We start from the raw sequence: 19,724 nt of genomic DNA, 5'->3' as shown, positions 1-19,724 counted from the left end.
TATAGAAGGTAATAATAATATTAAAGAAACTAATGTTGAATTTGATAAATTATCAACATTCAGAGTAATGATATTTTTCCACTGGACACAAATATATGGTATCAAGAATTAGATAACTAGAATAAGATTTTTTATAAAACCTAAAATAATAAATGATAATTTTAATTTATATATAAGTTATTTTAAATTATAAAAAAATTACTTTTTTTTTATTTTTTTCTATTAAATGGTTTGGAGAAACTTACATCGATCTTCTCGCTGAAATATCTAACTGTTGCAGTGTCTTGTCTCTTGATGTTCTTGAATTTAAATGTGTAGAATGAATCAAGAAATCATATATTTAAATTCTACCACTTATTACAAAAGTTGTTATTTAGAGGAGAATAATTCAACAAAATATAAAGTAGAGGTAATAATAACATGCAGCGCTTAAAATATATTATAAAAAAAAACATTAGAAATATTAGAACTGTATATAATATTTTTAAAAGTCCCATGATAGATATTATTTAATTGTTGACATCTTTAATGTATTTTTTACTTATAAGTATGCATAAAAATTATCTTTATTTAATGATAGTGTTTTTAGGTTATTTTCCTTCTCAGAAACTATCAGTTTCCAACGCCCAATGTTTGATTCAATTATGAATGATTAACTTGTTCAAGATGGACTCAATATAACAGTATTAAGGGAAAAAAACCATTAAAAAATAATTCTACATTCGATGATCAGTGGTCTAAACCTGATTTTGTTATTTAAGAAAAAGGAGATAAAGTAAGGAAGTTGCATATCCAAAGTTGAAGGAAAGACGTCTGAATTAAGAACATAGAAGTCTTTATTAAGAACATAAAAGACTTTACAGATACTAATTGTTGTGAGAGCATGTTGCTTTACAGAAATGTATCAAAGGTTGTTCAGAGCTTCTGAATAATGCACGTCAATTGCTAAAATAGAAAGTAAAAATTAAGATCTAAAACCCTTTATTATGGGATATTTTGTTAATTAATGTCTTAGGACATATGGTCCTTCATTTATACTTTTCAGGTGATATATCATATGAATATTTGCCATGTACCTACCGGGCAAAGCTATTTTGGTTTTCATATATTTTGTTTGAATTTTAAATTCAAAAGAAAAAGCACTAAGAAGAAAGTTTTAAAAATATTTGCTTTTTAGAAACTGGGTTTTCTTTCTTTTTATTTTACTTTGTTTCAAAAAAATAACTACAGTTAATTAAGTTAACAATAATGACGTAAAAATTTGTCGTAATGTCATTTTCTTTGAAGATATTTTTCCTAGTTTAAATAATCCTAGTGATCATAACAACATATGTTTCTGTCTTTATACAATTCTCAAATCTATGTAGTCCATATGTTTTTCATGATAATACTGCTAATAGTGATGTCACTGTTTCTCCTGAAAACCAACTTGAGAATAGTTCTCTTAGAAGATGTAGCAGAGCGAAACGCACTCCTGATTATTTAAAAGACTATCAAGTTAAATTTAACTCCTACTTTTCATAATTTATTTGTATAAAGACAATAGTGTACTTTTTAATCATAATAATGTACTTGTATTTGTGGAGAGCTTGAAATTAAATTGCACATCGTATTAATTTCAATTCAAATGTAATATTGTCGTGGACTGCAATTTCATTTATCTGTATCTCAACCTAACCCAATTAACTAAGCATAACAGATGTTAAATATAAGGTGATTGATGCCTAGAAATTGATTGATTACTTTAAATGACATTTTAATGAATAACCAAATTAATAGACCAACTAAATCAAATTACCAAATTGTCAGAGGTCAAAATATATTTAATGCATTAATATATCTTGTAGTAATATTATGTTTCTCCATATTAACATAGCATGAATTGATATATTTATAAATTCATCAGAATCTCAGTTCTATTTGGGCTAACCTAATAATAAACTTTGTTGAGTGAATAAACATTCAAAACTGTAAATAAAAATCAAGGCAATAAATTAAATCCATTTCAAACACAACTCATAAAACAACATATGCCATCAAAATCGGCTTGCCTAAACATCCCTGAAAGTTACAAGGTTGTTTATTCCTTCAATTCGGGAAAATGAATCGTATTTGATAGCAGGTAGCTTATAACAACTGAACTAAAACTTCTTGGCCGAAAAAAATCAAGTTTGAAAATGCTAATATTAAATATTTTTTTCGTTTCGACTAGATACTATAAATACTGCTACGAAAAGCATTTATCTACTGTCTTTTTATCCTATGTGTAAAAAGATTGTAGCGTCTAACTAAAAAAGAAAGCTTCACAACCAATTGACGTTACAGAATCCTAAAACCAGGACCTAAAACATTAATATATATGCTTAAATGCAAAACTGCATCTAACATGTAAATAGCAGTACAAGACTAAACATCCAAACTTAGATTGTGCAATCTGCAATTCTACTAACTAACAATATAACAGTTGCATTGAAAGAGTAGAAACAACTGTCACATACTACCGAATATACCAATTTTCTCAATCAAGTAAATCGGAAAGTGCTTTTTTCTTAAATGCTTCAACTTCAACCAACCGGTTAGCCACTGATTTGTTGGGAAATATGTTATCAGATTTCATCCTCTCTCTAATACCATAAGCTGGAACCTTGGCGTTTCTATATGCCTGTATCAGAGCTTCGAACTGACTTATTCGAGATGTATATCCAGAACTTCTCATTGCATGAAAAATCTTCTCCGAGTTATGGACGTCGCCCCTTCTTGAATACTGCCATAAAATAGTCATATAGGTGCTAAACATTGGTCGCATATTATACCGTTGGATTGCCTTCTGCAAAATAGAGTCTGCCTTTTCAACTTCACCTGCTTCGATATACAGTTTCACAAGTGCATTCCAGGAAAAAGGGCCTATATTGATCCCACTATCTGCCATTCGCTTAATAAGATCCTTACCCTTCTTTAGCATATTATTATTTGCATAAATCATCAGAAGAACCGAGTATTTCTTGGAATTAAGTTTCCATTTCTTTGACGCCCTATCAAAAATTGATTCAGCTTCTTCAATTTTCTTTAACTTTCCCCAAGCTTCAACTGCAGCAAGGCAGTCATCAACCCCAGGACTTGATTCACAAACCTTCCAAATTCTCTCCACTTCATTGGCCTTTCCCAGGTTTGCATAAAGACGAATTAATGTTGCACATAGCCACCGATTCTCTTTCAAGTTTTCACCTTCTATCTCCTTCAGTACAGTTTCAGCCTTTTCATTGAGCCCAGCTTTGGTGTAATGTTTAGCCAAGAGTTCCTGAATTTGGATGTCTGGCTCAATCCCTTCCACCTTCATTGTCTCCAATACTTGCTCCATTCCAGCAATATCATTGAAGTGGCCCTTCGTGTCTAATAAGAGTCTGTAAGTAAAGATACAAGGTTTGACATTCTCTTTTTCCATCAGTAGTAACACATCAGCCATTTTCTGCTTGTTCAAATTCTTGTACAAAAGCAGCAACTGGTTACAAGTAAATGATGTAAGTGGAAAATTCAAGTCTTTCATTTTGTTGAATATTCTCTCAGTTGCCATTATATTGCTCCGACCAGCACAGTTAGCCAGCAGCGTTCGGTATAATAGCTCACCTCTAAAAGATTCTGGAACACTCTCTGTTAGGGCCTGGCGAGTGTATGAGAGAAGGCGATATAGGAGGGAGAAGGGAAAGGACGAACGTCCTAACATGGACGAACGTCCAGAGTAGCAAGGGGCGAGGACGAGCGACCCAACTATGGGCGAGGACGAGCAGAACATGGACGAACGTCCGGAGCAAGGGGCGAAGACGAGCGTCCCAACAATGGGCAAGGACGAGCGTCCTAACCGGGACGAGCGTCCTAAATAAAGACGAGCGTCAGCAGCGAAGAGGAGCGACAGCGTTCGTCTAAATGGCAAGCGGAAGATCAGGCGGGAATTCAAGAGGCGGTCAGCGGAGTTAATTAGTAATAAATGCAGTAAATAAGGACGAAGACGAGCGTCCCAACGATGGGCGAGGACGAACGTCCTAACATGGACGAGCGTCCCAACAATGGGCAAGGACGAGCGTCCTAACCGGGACGAGCGTCCTAAATAAAGACGAGCGTCAGCAGCGAAGAGGAGCGACAGCGTTCGTCTAAATGGCAAGCGGAAGATCAGGCGGGAATTCAAGAGGCGGTCAGCGGAGTTAATTAGTAATAAATGCAGTAAATAAGGACAGAATGATTCTGTCCAATAATTACTAGTAATTATTCCTTACCATTTCCGGAAGGAGTGATTAATATTATTAATAGAGGGTACCTAGAGGTTAGGGGATATGTTTTGATTATTGGAAGTATTGTTAGAGAGGTTATGCTCTCGTGTGACTGAAGGAGAACCTGCTCCCAGTCATTGGTTGTGTTTGTGATTACCCTAGTCTCAATAATAAAGATTTTCCATTCATTTGAGTACGTACGTTTACAGTGAAAGGCAAGTTACGTGGTCAGACACGTAACAATTGGTCCGACCTGCCGGATCTCAATTACGGGGAACCAAGCATCATGGAAGGAAGGGTGAACGCGGTGGAAGGGAGGATGGAGTCCATGGAAATATCCATGGGAGGGCTGGAAGCTGCAGTACAGGAACTGGTAAGGGTGATAGGGGAGCGAGGTCGACGGTACGATGGAAACCTGGATGGTAGCCAAGGATCGGTCAATGGAAGAAGAAATGATGAGGACGTGGGGGAAGGCGGAGGCCCTGAGGGAGGACCCCGAGAGGAGCAGCCGTTTTGGAGGCGGAGGGTCGAGTTACCCATGTTCGAAGGCAATGATCCCATGAATTGGATCTATAGAGCCGAAAAATTTTTCGAACTACAAGGAGTACCCGAGGACGAAAAATTGCGGCTGGCATTCATCAGCATGGAAGGAATTGCAGGGCATTGGTTCCGGTTTTGGAGGGAGAAGGCCAGAAACCGTTCGTGGGCAGGTTTAAAGGAAGCATTGGTGGTACGGTTTGGCGGTAGAAACCGAGGGACAGTTTTTGAGAGGTTGGCATCCTGCAAACAGTCAGGGTCCGTGGGGGAGTATATTCAGGAATTCGAAGTGCTGGTGGGCCAAGCAGAAAGGATACCCGAAGCTCAGTTGATGGGATATTTCATGGCTGGTCTGCAGGAGGGGATCCGCAACCAACTTCGGTTGCTCGACGCGACGGATTTAATGGAAACCATGAGACTAGCAAGGGACGTGGAAGCTTTCCAAGCAGGCACGCGGACAGGCGGGGAGATCGTCAGCAAAGGGCAGACGTGGGGAAAACCGAGTGGGGCATTGATAAAAACGGAACCCAACCGTTACAATCAAAACCGAACGGTACCTGTGGAAGGAGGACGCACGGGAGGCAAGGAAGGAGTTCCAAGGAGAGAAGGCGAACGCACGTTCACGAACACGCAAGGCAGGAACGTACGGGACTTACCGTACGCAGAGTACGTCAAACGAAGGGAAGAAGGGAGGTGTTTCAGGTGTGGAGGACCTTTCGGCCCAGGGCATCGGTGCCCAGAAAGGAGTTTACGAATGCTAATCTTAGCAGAGGACGAGGATCCAGGAGGAGAAGAGGAAGAGGAGGTCGAACTCGATCACATGGAGTTATCTGCCTTCTCGGCAGGCGGGCTTACCCAGCCCAAGACGATGAAGTTGCATGGACAAATAGGAACGCGGCAAGTATTAATTCTGATTGATAGTGGCGCCAGCCACAACTTCATAAGCAGGAAGTTGGTAGAAGATCTGGCATTACCAGTAGTAGACACTCAACCGTATAGAGTGAGCTTGGGGGATGGGCAGAAGAAGGAAACGCGGGGTTGTTGTGAATCAGTAACGATCGCTATGGGTGAGGCAGTGATCCAGGAACGATTCCACCTGTTCGAATTGGGAGGGGTGGATGTAATATTAGGAGTAGAATGGTTGGCCAAGCTGGGTGAAGTAACACTGAACTGGGGCCAGCTAACAATGGCGTACGTTCAGGCAGGGCGAAAAGTGATAATTAAAGGCGACCCAACTCTAACTCGGACACTGGTAGAGCCTGCAGCCTTGCTTAAGATGAAAGAAGTGGAGGTCTGGTTGCTAGTATGGGAGCTTGGGGTGACCGAAAAATCTGAGGAGCAAAGACCACACGCTCAAGAAGAAGAGACGTTCGGTCCAGAGTTAACAAGAAAGCAAGCGAGCGACATGAGGCGAGTTCTGGAACGACACAGGGACGTATTCCAGGAGCCGAACGGCCTACCACCAGATAGGGGGATGGTGCATCAAATCCCCTTAAAAGAAGGGACGGACCCAGTGAATGTAAGGCCATACCGATATCCCCATGTGATGAAAGGGGAGATTGAGAAGCAGGTAGCAGAAATGTTGAAGGCGGGCGTTATAAGGTCGAGCAACAGCCCTTATTCGAGTCCGGTGATCTTGGTCAAGAAGAAGGATGGCAGCTGGAGATTTTGTGTGGATTACAAGGCCTTAAACCGAGCTACTGTCCCTGATAAATTTCCTATTCCCCTAATAGAAGAATTGTTAGACGAATTGAGAGGGGCCAGCTATTTTTCAAAAGTGGATTTGAAGTCCGGCTATCACCAGATACGAATGGGAGGAGGCGACATAGAGAAAACGGCTTTCCGGACACACCAAGGTCACTATGAGTTCATGGTAATGCCGTTCGGTCTAACCAACGCACCGGCCACTTTCCAGAGTGCCATGAACAGCCTGTTGCAACCATATCTGCGGAAGTTCGTCCTGGTATTTTTTGATGATATACTGGTATATAGTCGTTCATGGGAGGAGCACTTAGTGCACGTAGACACAGTGCTAGGTGAACTGGTGACAAACCGATGGGTAGCCAACAAGAAGAAATGTGAGTTCGGTAGAACTCAAATAGGGTATCTCGGACACCGGATCTCAGCAAGAGGTGTAGAAATGGATGAGGACAAAATACGGGCCATACTGGAGTGGGAACAACCAAAGACGGTGAAGGCATTGAGGGGATTTTTGGGGCTGACAGGATATTACAGAAGGTTTGTGAAGGATTATGGGAAGATCGCCAAACCCCTGACCGATCTCCTCAAAAAGGGGCAGTTCGCCTGGACGGAGCAGGCCGAGGAGGCCATGTCCAGATTAAAGAAGGCAATGACGTCCGCTCCGGTGCTGATCCTACCTGACTTTGAGCAGCCTTTCCACATTGAATGTGACGCATCTGGACGAGGGATAGGGGCGGTCCTCATGCAAGGGAAGCAGCCCATAGCTTTCTTTAGCAAAGCGTTATCTGAGGGTTCCCTAAGGAAGTCAATATACGAGAAGGAATTAATGGCACTGGTGTTAGCCATACAACACTGGAGGCCCTACCTTTTGGGACAGCGGTTTGTGGTGCACACGGACCAGAGAAGTTTGAAGTACCTGTTGGAACAGCGCATCACCACTCAGAATCAGCAGAATTGGCTTGCAAAGCTCCTGGGGTACGACTTTGAAATTGTGTACAAATCAGGGGTTACCAACAAGGTCGCGGACGCCCTATCAAGGAGGGAGGAGGAGAATCGGCCGGAGGAAAAGGAATTGACGGTGATTGCTCGTCCCTACTGGCAGGATTTCGCGGAAGTCTTGCAAGAAGTCGAGGAGGATGAAGAGTTAAGGAAGGTGATTGGGGATTTGAGAAAAGACCCAAATTCCCACCCCTCGTTCACACTGGAAAACGAGCGTTTGCATTATAAAGGGAGGCTCGTACTGTCAGCGCGTTCGGCCTGGGTGCCCAAGTTGATAGCGGAATTCCATACCACTCAGACCGGAGGTCACTCAGGAGTTTACCGAACGTACCGCAAGGTGGCACAGTCCCTGTATTGGGTAGGAATGAAGAAAGCCGTGACCGAGTTCGTTGCAAGCTGTCTGGTATGTCAACAACATAAATATTTGACATCATCTCCGCAAGGACTGCTACAACCGCTACCCATCCCCAACGCAATTTGGGAGGAGATAAGCATGGATTTTATTGTCAAATTACCCAAGTCAAAAGGGTATGATGCAGTATTAGTGGTAGTGGACCGTCTCAGCAAATACGGCCACTTCATACCCTTAAAACACTCGTATTCTGCACGCACCATAGCCGAGGTCTTTGTGAAGGAGATCGTCAGGTTGCATGGGGTGCCTTTATCTATAGTCAGTGACCGGGATCCACTGTTCCTGAGTAATTTCTGGAAGGAGTTGTTCAAATTGCAAGGCACTCAACTACAGATGAGCACAGCCTACCATCCTGAAACCGATGGGCAGACGGAGGTGGTCAACAGGATATTGGAGGGGTATTTGAGATGTTTTTGTTCCGAACAACCCAAGGGCTGGAGCGTCGTATTACCGTGGGCCGAATACTGGTACAACACCAGCTATCAGGAGTCAGCCAAATGCACCCCTTTTGAAACAGTCTATGGACGGCCGCCTCCTTCACTGCATAGGTTCGTTCCAGGGGAGACCTTAGTGGAAGCAGTCAATCAGGAACTACAGACCAGAGATGAAGCACTCCATCAGCTCAAGTTTCATCTGGCCAGGGCTCAAGAGTTAATGGTGCGGCAGGCTGACAAGGCACGGAAGCCGTCCCAAGTTGGGGTGGGAGATTGGGTCTATCTGAAGATTCGTCCGCACAGGCAGACTACGATGTCGTCCACAGTACATTCTAAATTAGCCGCTCGTTATTTTGGACCGTTCCTGGTCATCCAGCAGGTAGGGGCAGTCGCATTTAAGCTGCAATTACCCGAGTCTGCAAGAATACACCCCGTGTTCCATGTGTCGCAGCTAAAGAAGGCAGTAGGGGATCATCGGGTCGAACAGGAGTTACCAATGGACTTAGAGATGGAGGCAGCGTCTCCGCGACCGGTCAGAGTGCTGGACAGGAGGCAAGTGCACCAGGGGGAGGACGTACGCCAGGAAGTCCTGGTCGAATGGCAAGAGGGAGATCCTGACGAGGCTACATGGGAAGATGCCCTCACCATTCAAGACCAATATCCCGACTTCAACCTTGGGGACAAGGTTGATCTTCAGGGGGTGGGTAATGTTAGGGCCTGGCGAGTGTATGAGAGAAGGCGATATAGGAGGGAGAAGGGAAAGGACGAACGTCCTAACATGGACGAACGTCCAGAGCAAGGGGCGAGGACGAGCGACCCAACTATGGGCGAGGACGAGCAGAACATGGACGAACGTCCGGAGCAAGGGGCGAAGACGAGCGTCCCAACAATGGGCAAGGACGAGCGTCCTAACCGGGACGAGCGTCCTAAATAAAGACGAGCGTCAGCAGCGAAGAGGAGCGACAGCGTTCGTCTAAATGGCAAGCGGAAGATCAGGCGGGAATTCAAGAGGCGGTCAGCGGAGTTAATTAGTAATAAATGCAGTAAATAAGGACGAAGACGAGCGTCCCAACGATGGGCGAGGACGAACGTCCTAACATGGACGAGCGTCCCAACAATGGGCAAGGACGAGCGTCCTAACCGGGACGAGCGTCCTAAATAAAGACGAGCGTCAGCAGCGAAGAGGAGCGACAGCGTTCGTCTAAATGGCAAGCGGAAGATCAGGCGGGAATTCAAGAGGCGGTCAGCGGAGTTAATTAGTAATAAATGCAGTAAATAAGGACAGAATGATTCTGTCCAATAATTACTAGTAATTATTCCTTACCATTTCTGGAAGGAGTGATTAATATTATTAATAGAGGGTACCTAGAGGTTAGGGGATATGTTTTGATTATTGGAAGTATTGTTAGAGAGGTTATGCTCTCGTGTGACTGAAGGAGAACCTGCTCCCAGTCATTGGTTGTGTTTGTGATTACCCTAGTCTCAATAATAAAGATTTTCCATTCATTTGAGTACGTACGTTTACAGTGAAAGGCAAGTTACGTGGTCAGACACGTAACACTCTCAATGTATTTCTCTGCCTTTTGGAGGCCATGTAACTTGGCAATCAAATCGAGTTTAGAAACATAATCTCTTTCACCAAATTCAAGCTTCTTGTTTGACTCTAACCACTGAAAGAGCTACAGCTCCAATAAAGAAAACATTACAGCATAAAGCATTATATTGAAAAACCAGAAACTTAACAAAGGTTATTATACATCATCAATGTCAATTCGTAAATTAAACAGATACCATAGTTATTGTTAGCATAAAGCTGAAGAGCATAAATTTTGATGATGTCTAAAATGTTAAATGCAGTAAAGACACTCACGCTTGAAGGAAACAACACACTCTGTTTTTATTAATGCATTGAGTGTGGCTTATATAAGCCTAGGAGAATAACAGAATGGATAAACTGAATGAAATGTATCTGCATATTTTGTGGTAAACAAAACCACGTTGTATGCCAACTAACCAATAAAAGCGGAACAGTACGGACTGGTTCTATAAACCAGTTTTATTTTAAAACAATAAAACTAATGAAGTCACGTGACAATCCCTCCCTTAAGCTAGATGCATATGCATCTAGTTTATTTCACTGACTCGCATTACTCCAAGCATGTCTCGGAGCTTCTCAAACCTGTCAAGTTTCACTGGCTTTGTCATGATGTCTGCAACTTGATCTTCTGATTTGCAATAACTTAACTTCACAACTTCATCCCTTACAAGATCTCTGAGAAAATGGAATCTCACTGCAATGTGTTTGCTTTTCCCATGAAAGACTGGATTCTTAGACAGCTGAATGGTAGAGCTGTTGTCACAAAGTATAATTGTGCTGGTTGCTTCTTGTTCTTCTGTTCCAAGCTGATCTAGAATTCTTCTTATCCAAATACATTGGCAAGCACAAGAAGCTGCAGCAATATATTCAGCTTCTGTGGTGGATAAGCTGACAATAGGCTGCTTCTTGGAGGCCCATGATATAGCTCCAGATCCAATCTTCAATACTAGACCTGAGGTGCTTCTGCGATCATCCAGATCCCCTGCATAATTACTATCCGTATAGGCTATAAGACTTGTGTTTCCTGTTTCTGTTTTATAAAAAATCCCATACTCTGTGGTCCCTTTTACATATCGCAGAAGTCGTTTTATTGCTGACCAGTGTGACTCTTTTGGATCTGCCATAAACCTGCTGATCAAACTTACTCCAAACATTAAGTCTGGGCGAGTTACAGTTAAGTACATGAGGCAACCTACTGCTTGTCTATACTGCATGGCATCCACTCTAGTGCCTTCCTCATCTTTTGATAGATTTGTCCCAGGAACAATAGGATTTCTTACTGAATTGCAATTTGCCATGTTGAATCGTGCCAATATTGTTTGAGCATATCTACGTTGACAAATAAAGAGACCAGCTTTACTCTGAATTACTTCTATGCCGAGAAAGTATCTCATTCTTCCCAAGTCAGTCATATCAAACTCCAGCATCATTGAGCCTTTAAATTGTTCACACATGCTTCTATCACTTCCAGTATAAATCAAATCATCTACATAAAGACTAACTATTAGGATGTTGTCTCCACTTTTCTTGGTAAACAAGGTGTGCTCACTGGGACATTTTTCAAACTGTTCTTTGACAAAGTGTGCCTCAATTCTGCTGTACCAAGCTCTTGGAGCTTGTTTAAGACCATATAATGCCTTTCTCAATCTATATACTTTATCTTCTTTGCCTTCCTTAACAAAACCTTCGGGTTGTTGTATGTACACTTCTTCTTTGAGCTCACCATGAAGAAATGCACTCTTGACATCTAGTTGAAATACCTCCCATTTATGTTGGGCTGCTATGGCTAAAAGTACTCGCACGGTATCAAGCCTTGCTACGGGAGCAAAAACTTCAGTGTAATCCACGCCATACTGCTGTGAGTACCCTTTTGCTACCAACCGAGCCTTGTGTTTCTCAATATTCCCATGTTCATTGAGTTTTGTTTTAAAAACCCATTTGACCCCAATAGGTGTGATTCCTGTTGGAGCATCAGTGAGTTCCCATGTTTTGTTTTTCTCAATTGCTTGGATCTCTGCATTCATTGCTTCTCTCCATTTTATACTTTGAGAAGCTTCCTTGTAAGAATGAGGATCACCTCCATGTTCAGCCAACATTAATGCCATGAGATCAGCTTCTTCAGAAAAATGGGTGTAATCTGCCATCCAAACTGGTTCTCTTCTCTGTCGCGTTGCCCTCCCTTGGACTTGTGTTGCACGTTCATCAACGTCCTCTCCTAGTGGAAGAATAGTTTCATTTGAGTTGTCATTTGGATCGCTCGAGGATACCGCGATCGTGATACTCCCATTTCCTTCCTGTTGTGCAGATCTTGAATCTTCTTTTCTAGCTTCAAACATCTGTTCATCCCAGTCCAGAACATCAGTGCTAGACGTTTCTTTTGGTCCTTCCCAGTCCCAGCTTTTGTCTTCTTCAAAGATGACATCTCGACTTATGATGACCTTCTTTGTTAAAGGATCAAACAATTTGTAAGCTTTGGATTCATCACTAACACCCAAGAACACGCAGCGCTTGCTTTTGTCGTCGAGCTTGCTTCGCTTTTGATTGGGTATGTGAGCATGAGCTACACAACCAAAGACTCGAAAATAATCTACTCTTGGCTTTTTACCACACCAGACTTCTTCGGGAGTTTTCTGTTCCACTGCTGAGGTTGGACTTCTATTTTGTACATGCACACACCATCTAGCTGCTTCAGGCCAAAACGCTTTAGGAACTTGTTTCCCATTCAGTGTTGCCCGTACTGCATTCATGATTGTCTTGTTCTTCCTTTCAGCAACTCCGTTTTGCTGAGGCGTGTAGGTAGCAGTTAATTGTCTAGAAATTCCTTGAGTTTTGCAAAATTCTTCAAACTCCATTGATGTAAACTCACCTCCTCGATCGGTCCTCAGACACGTGATGCACATATCGACTTCCTTTTCAACACTTGCTTTGAATCTTTTGAACATAGTCAAAGCCTCGGATTTTTCTTGCAAAAAGTAGATCCAAGTTTTGCGAGAAAAATCATTAATGAAGGTTAATATGTACCTCTTGTTGCTATTCGAGGATGGTGTGATAGGACCGCAAATGTCAGCATGAATGAGCTGAAGTTGTTTTGAAGCTCTCCATAAGCATTTCTTTGGTTTTGGCTCCCTTTTCTGTTTGCCAATGAGACATGTTTCACAAATTCTGTTTTGGAATTTTAGTGGTGGAAGGCCTGTGACCATCTCTTTGCTTGCAAGTGTGTTTAACCCTCCATAGCTAAGATGACAAAACCGACAGTGCCATAGATGTGTTTCTTGATCGAAACTGCTATTCGTTTGCATACACATTGACTCTTTGGGTGTTGCACATGCTGTCACGTAAAACATTCTATTACTCTTCATTTTAGAGTGTATAATCAAACCTTTCTCTGGATGGAATATCTTACAGCTGCCTTGCTGGATTAAGATGGATAAACCCTTCTCTTGAAGTTGGCCTAAACTGAGTAAATTATTCTTCAACTCTGGGACGAGATAAACATCTGATATTACCTGAGTAAAACCATGTATTTTTACTCGGATACATCCTTTTCCAACTACTTTCATTGTTGTATTATTTCCAAGTTTCACAGTTTTGCATAGTCCTTCCTCAAAATCAGAAAACCATTCTTTGCTTCCCGTCATATGGTTGCTGCAGCCGGAATCTAGAAACCATACGTCCTCATGTGTGGTGTGATGAAGTTCTTCATATGCCACTAATAGAAGTTCTTCGTCTTCTTCATCAAGTTCTGCATAATCTGGACACTCATATTGGAAGTGACCCAGTTTGTGACATTTAAAGCACTCAATGAGTGATTTATTCAGTGATTGTCTACCTCTTCCACGTCCTGTTCTGTTGCGGCCTCCTCCTCTAAATGCACCTCTGCCGCCCCTGCCCCTAGAAGATCCATTGTCATTTGTATGTGTGACCTTCAGAACGTGTTCTTCTATTTGAAAGTCTTGCATGCGCTGTTCATGCACCAAAAGACTGCCGTGTAGTTCATCTATGGTTAAAACATCCAAGTCATTTGACTCTTCTATCGAACATACAACATAGTTGAATTTCAATGTCAAAGATCTGAGTATTTTGCTGACAATGGTGTTCTCTTTCATTTCTTCACCATTTGATTTCATCTTGGTAACTATATGGAGAAGTCTACCTATGTAGTTGTCAACTGATTCTCCTTCTTTCATAGTATGTAATTCAAACTCTCTTCTTAGTGCTTGAAGGTTTGCTCTTTTTACTCGCGTGGACCCTTGATATTTTGTCTGCATGGAGCTCCATATTTCTTTTGAAGTTGATTTATTAATAATAGTTTCAAGAATTTCTCTGTCAATAGCTCGAAACAAGAAATTCTTGACATTCAAGTCCTTGAGCTTGGCTTCTTCAATAATCTTCTGTTGCGCCTCTGTCAATACAGTTCCAGGTACAAAGACTGGAATACCTTCTTCAATAAGATGCCACATTTCCTTACTCCTTAGGAAGTTCTCCATTGTCATGGCCCAAAAATCATAATGGCCATCAAACTTTGGAATGGCTGGCTGAGCAAACTTTTCAGATGACATGGCTGGTTCACTGTCTGCACTTTCACACTCACTTCCACTCTTTACGCTCTCACCCCTGTATCAGGCCCCTTTTGGAGCTCTGGTACCAATTGTTAAATGCAGTAAAGACACTCACGCTTGAAGGAAACAACACACTCTGTTTTTATTAATGCATTGAGTGTGGCTTATATAAGCCTAGGAGAATAACAGAATGGATAAACTGAATGAAATGTATCTGCATATTTTGTGGTAAACAAAACCACGTTGTATGCCAACTAACCAATAAAAGCGGAACAGTACGGACTGGTTCTATAAACCAGTTTTATTTTAAAACAATAAAACTAATGAAGTCACATGACATAAAAGTCAAGTCTCAAGTGCTCTAATTGCAGGAAGATCTCCATGAAGACTTGTTTTTATATTAAAACTTTTGTACTTTAGTAGATTTATGTATAGGGTGTGGTTTATCTTTGATTCTATGCCTTAGGCTGCGATAAAATTTATTTTGAATAAGAAAACCTCATTTTATACTCAAGATAATTGATTATCAACTTATAATAATCGATTATCGATTATCAACAATCAATTATGACTTGCCATAATTGATTATCACAAGCAATTATAAGAATTTTTAAGCAAGTTTTTTTACTGTTGTGCATTCATTAAATGCTAATCAATTACCACACATTAATTAGTTGACAACGGATTTTTGGAGGTATCCTTGAGTGAGATCTCTATAAATTAGATTGGGACTCTCATTCTAAAAAACGAAATACGAAACATGCAAAAAGTGTATTTCGAAATTCTTATCTGCAGGTTGCGGTGATAAGTGTTCTAGGGTTTGTTGAACCCTTGTGTTGTGGCTTTGAGAACTTGGCGTGTTGGCATAGAGTGAGAACTTTTACAGGGAGTGTGATTGAGTGTTGTTGTTGTTGGTATAGAGAGAGAACTTTCACAGCGAGTGTGATTGAGTATTGTTGTTGTTGGCATAGAGCGAAAACTTTCACAGAGAGTGTGATTGAGTGTTGTTGCTATTGCTGAGTTAAAAGCCTATCATCCTTCGTGAAGCATTCATAGATCTCTATAAATTAGATTGGGACTCTCATTCTAAAATACGAAATAAGTGTATTTCGGAAAATCGTATCTGCAGTGTGCGGTGATAAGTGTTTTAGGGTTTGCTAAACCCTTGTGTTGTGGCTTTGAGAACTTGGCGTGTTGGCATAAAGCGAGAACTTTCACAGGGAGTGTGATTGAGTGTTGTTGCTATTGGCATAGAGCGAGAACTTTCACAACGAGTGTGATTGAGTGTTGTTGTTGTTGGCATAGAGCAAGAACTTTCACAGAGAGTGTGATTGAGTGTTGTTGTTGTTGCTTAGTTGAAAGCTTGTCATCCTTCGTGAAGCATTCAAAGGAAGTGTTCATTCTTTGTGAAGATTCAGAGGAGGTGTTTATCCCTTGTGGGTCACAGGAAAAGTGAATTTCATCTCTTGGGGTAACAAGAGAGGTGTTGTAACCTTCAACTTGTTTATTTTCTTTGTAATTGTAACCGTTTGTTGGTTTATGCTAGTGAAGCGTTAATTTTCAATTGATATTAACAACTGGATATAGGATCTCTGTGATCCGGACTAGAATAAAAATTACTTGTGCAATTTTCTCTCGTCCTTACTCTTTTAATTTGTTTAAATTTTTTTAAGGAATTTTTATATTTATTTGAGAAAATTATTAAAAAAACGATTTGATATAAGAAACCAATTCACCCCATTTTGGTTTGTTGAACGCGTTAACCATTCTGCTGCGCCGCACTGACAGTTATTACCACAACAAAGAACACATTAATGGAACAAAACACTTCGTGCAAAACATTGCCTATTTATTATCAACTGAAGGAAAAAGTGTGCCTCTAAAAACATTTGCAACTCATAAATATGCCAGGAAAAACACAACTACTCCCCAGTCCTAATCATAGTTATAAAATCCTGGAAAGAATGGAGCACCAAACTACAAAAGTTCTAGATAAGTTAAAGAAATTCTACAATTTATGTTACGGGTATGCTCAACTCTAACTAGCCAACAAATCCATGCCAATAATAATTTTATCTGAATAGTTTCATCAATATCTAAACTATATAAGATGAAATGAGTTTTTCAAACTATTATCCACTAACGTGAGTTTTGAGAAAAAGAATCCTCCCGCTGATTGTATGGAAACGCATTCCATGCTCGTAACCTGTTTTAGCACTGTCCATCATTCCATTTTGGGTTTCTGTACACAGCTTTTGATTAATTGAATTCTGGTTTTGGAATACTGGCTTGAAATATCGGCTTTTCTGTACGAGGTGTCTAGTTAGTTTGCTCCAAATTTGGTTGCTGTATCTATGAGATCCGTTTTAGAATAAATGGAGACTTTATTGCTTTAGTTTTTGCCTGATATGTATTTCAGCTAAGAGTAAAAGCACTTAATCTGATTTACAATTTTGAACAAGATTTCCTCAAATTATTGAAACTGCTTGGAATTGTAACTTGGTTATGATTCCCAAAGTATTGAGTATTACTTTTCCACAAAACCCATGAGTATTTGGTTTCTCTCAACATCTCAAACTCATTTTAAATACTAGAAGGAATCCTAGGGTGATTTTCCTAATAATTATTCTCGTAGTTTAAACATCATCGTACAGAACTTCAAAACTAAAATGGTATAATTATGCCACATATTTACCCACCATGAATATGCCACAAAATAATGCAACTATCCCTCTAAAACAATTGTCCCACTAGAAATCGACCTTATGACCTTGATTTTGATACCAATTAGTGAATTGAGTACTTACCACAAAGCTAAAAGTTATAGTATATGGTTAGAATGAAATGCTCTCTACTTAAGAGTGTGGCAGCTCGAGCCATGATTCAATTATTATTCGACCCACTTGTCCTTCCACATGAAGCAATTGATGCACCTTGTAAGATAAGATAATAGTTGTCTAGATTCACAACCCAAAAAAAGATTGGTAACCAACGTTTATGGTGTATTCCTGGTTTCAATACTGTATGCAGTAGATAATGTGCATAAGCAGGATGAAGAGGATACCAATCGTAGTTAACAGGAACTGACAAAAAACGTGCAGTAGCAGGATGGCTGATCATGGGAATGATTTTCATAATGAGATTATAGATCTACAACAGTAATTTATGGACAATGCTGGCCAATGCCACAAGGTTCCTAATTAACAGGATATGTAATATTTAACATACATAAATACATGGGTGTGCACATGCGAGCAGAAAAAATAATATCCTTTTCCCATTATATGAGATTGACTGCAAGATCAGATGATAGCACTGCGTTCAATTAAAATTAAATTCCCAGAAATACTTCCACTACGAGATTCATAGACCTTTAGACATTTAAATCACACCTCTATCATTTTCTCTTTGATGAGTGTCACAGCAATATCTAATTCTGTCCTAACTTTCCATATCCTATGCTTTCTTGTAAGACTTCACAATCCTATTAACGTACTGATTTATACCACCCTAACTTTTCCTCCAGCATTCACTACAATAATACGCTAAAACTTGGTATTGAGCTTGGTATCCACTTTGTGTTCACAAAGTGTATAGGTTCTTTAAAGAACTATTCAAAATTAAAAATATTTATAAAGTTCGTCTGGAAATATCATAAAAGGGTTGGTAGCAGAATACATAGGGATCTAAGAAAAAGATTTGCTAACTGTCACAACACAAGGGTGTAAACAAGGAAACTGGATGGAAAATGTCAAGCAATAAACTTGAAACGCCAACGGCAACCTAAATTTGTAAGAAAAATATTCCAAACGTTTAGCTGGATAAATTGATGGCATATAAAAGTTTCACTAATTTACCTGGAGAGCCCTCCCATACATTTTACCCTTCCGAAGATTGCGCAGGGCCAACATGATCTCCTCCCGACCTAGTTCTTTCCCTTGTTGGACCCACTTATCGAGAGCAGAATCAATTGACAAACTATGAGCTTTTACAATTTCCTTGAATAGTTCCGATTGAGACTGTTTATCTGGTGATTGTTTCTTGGTTGGACCAGTCTCATCATCAGATAACTCCAGCTCATCATGTAGTTTTTCACTCTCCTCATCCCCATCAGAAAAGTCCGCGTCAGATTCATCATTACTCCCACCCTCCAGCTCACCATCATCCTCTTTCGTACTGCTAGCTCCGGCTTGCGAGGAAAGCCCGCGCCAGTCCACAGCAAAATTCAGGGAAGCAATGTCCGTGGAGCAAAACACATCAGCTAACAGAAACCTACCGTAGGAGATGTCAAGATACTGGTGTATACCACGCTCATTTTCAAGAAAAGTGGTAGGCACTAAATTGACACAAGGAGCACGGGTAGCTCCCGCATTAAACCTTTGGCTCCTACCACAGTAAAAAAACAAGCATAAACTAATCAGATTGTGATGCAAAAACAAAAATAAAAGCAACAGTTCGGTAGAATCATTAGCCTAAAGGCACTAAGAAACCTAGTTCACAACAATTGATACAATCAGGCAGTGCGCAGAAGGATTAAACTTTAATCATAAGATGGTGGAGACGAAAGGAGAGTTGGTGTTGAATGTAATTTGGAGAATCTGTGTCTGAATGAAAGAGAGTGAGTTGGTTGGTTACCTGAGACAAAGAGAAGCTCGTCGGAGGGTCCACATCATAAGAACAGAGCCCAGGAGAAAGGGAGAGAAATTATGTTTTTTTCCCAGCTTAACACATATTACTGTGTTCCATATTTAGATAGAAGAAAAAATAAAGAAATTATAATTTTTTTGTAACGGGAAGATATGTTTTTATATGTTTAAAATTTGTTAAATTATACTTTTGAAATAAATTTTTTTCGGATTATTTATTATATGATTTTGTGAAATGATATGTTTATATATATATATATATATATATATATATATATACATATATATATACATATATATATATATATATATAATTGTTTTTAATTTTTATAATTTTTTTTAATTTGAGTTATTGTATTAATGAAATTAAAAACATATAACTGAATACAAAATTTGTTTATTCAATTTAACCAATTACACGTATTGACACACAAAGAAAATGAAATTAAACAAAAAAAATTACAAATATATAAATATTTACACAATTTTTCTTTACTAGTTTTTATTTTCAACTTCTAATATTTAATAAATTAAATTTTGAAAATTAACAATTTAAATAAATTGAAAACTATACGAA

At 40.0% G+C, this 19,724-nt stretch overlaps 1 protein-coding gene across 1 annotated transcript; it reads right to left on the bottom strand.

The window, feature by feature from the left end:
• Positions 1 to 2,313: 2,313 nt before the first annotated feature.
• On the bottom strand, positions 2,314 to 19,241 carry LOC108325852 (pentatricopeptide repeat-containing protein At1g80270, mitochondrial). Its single transcript, XM_017558948.2, has 4 exons — positions 19,137 to 19,241; positions 18,359 to 18,887; positions 9,907 to 10,024; positions 2,314 to 3,648 (listed from the first exon to the last, which is right to left on the bottom strand). Exons 1-4 carry the CDS (start codon positions 19,172 to 19,174, stop codon positions 2,519 to 2,521), a joined length of 1,815 nt encoding a protein of 604 aa, XP_017414437.2. The 5' UTR covers positions 19,175 to 19,241; the 3' UTR covers positions 2,314 to 2,518.
• Positions 19,242 to 19,724: the final 483 nt, after the last annotated feature.

This window comes from Vigna angularis, chromosome 3 (genome assembly GCF_016808095.1).
Source record: "Vigna angularis cultivar LongXiaoDou No.4 chromosome 3, ASM1680809v1, whole genome shotgun sequence".
NCBI lineage: Eukaryota > Viridiplantae > Streptophyta > Magnoliopsida > Fabales > Fabaceae > Vigna > Vigna angularis.
This window is presented reverse-complemented; position numbering and strand designations above follow the sequence as displayed.

Coding starts and splice junctions, on each gene's coding strand:
- LOC108325852 (XM_017558948.2), bottom strand. CDS start 19,174: ATGATGTGGACCCTCCGACGAGCTTCTCTTTGTCTCAG. Junction 10,025..18,358: donor TGTATGGGAGGGCTCTCCAG/GTAAATTAGTGA, acceptor TTGGAGCTGTAG/CTCTTTCAGTGGTTAGAGTC. Junction 3,649..9,906: donor GGCAGAGAAATACATTGAGA/GTGTTACGTGTC, acceptor AGGCCCTAACAG/AGAGTGTTCCAGAATCTTTT.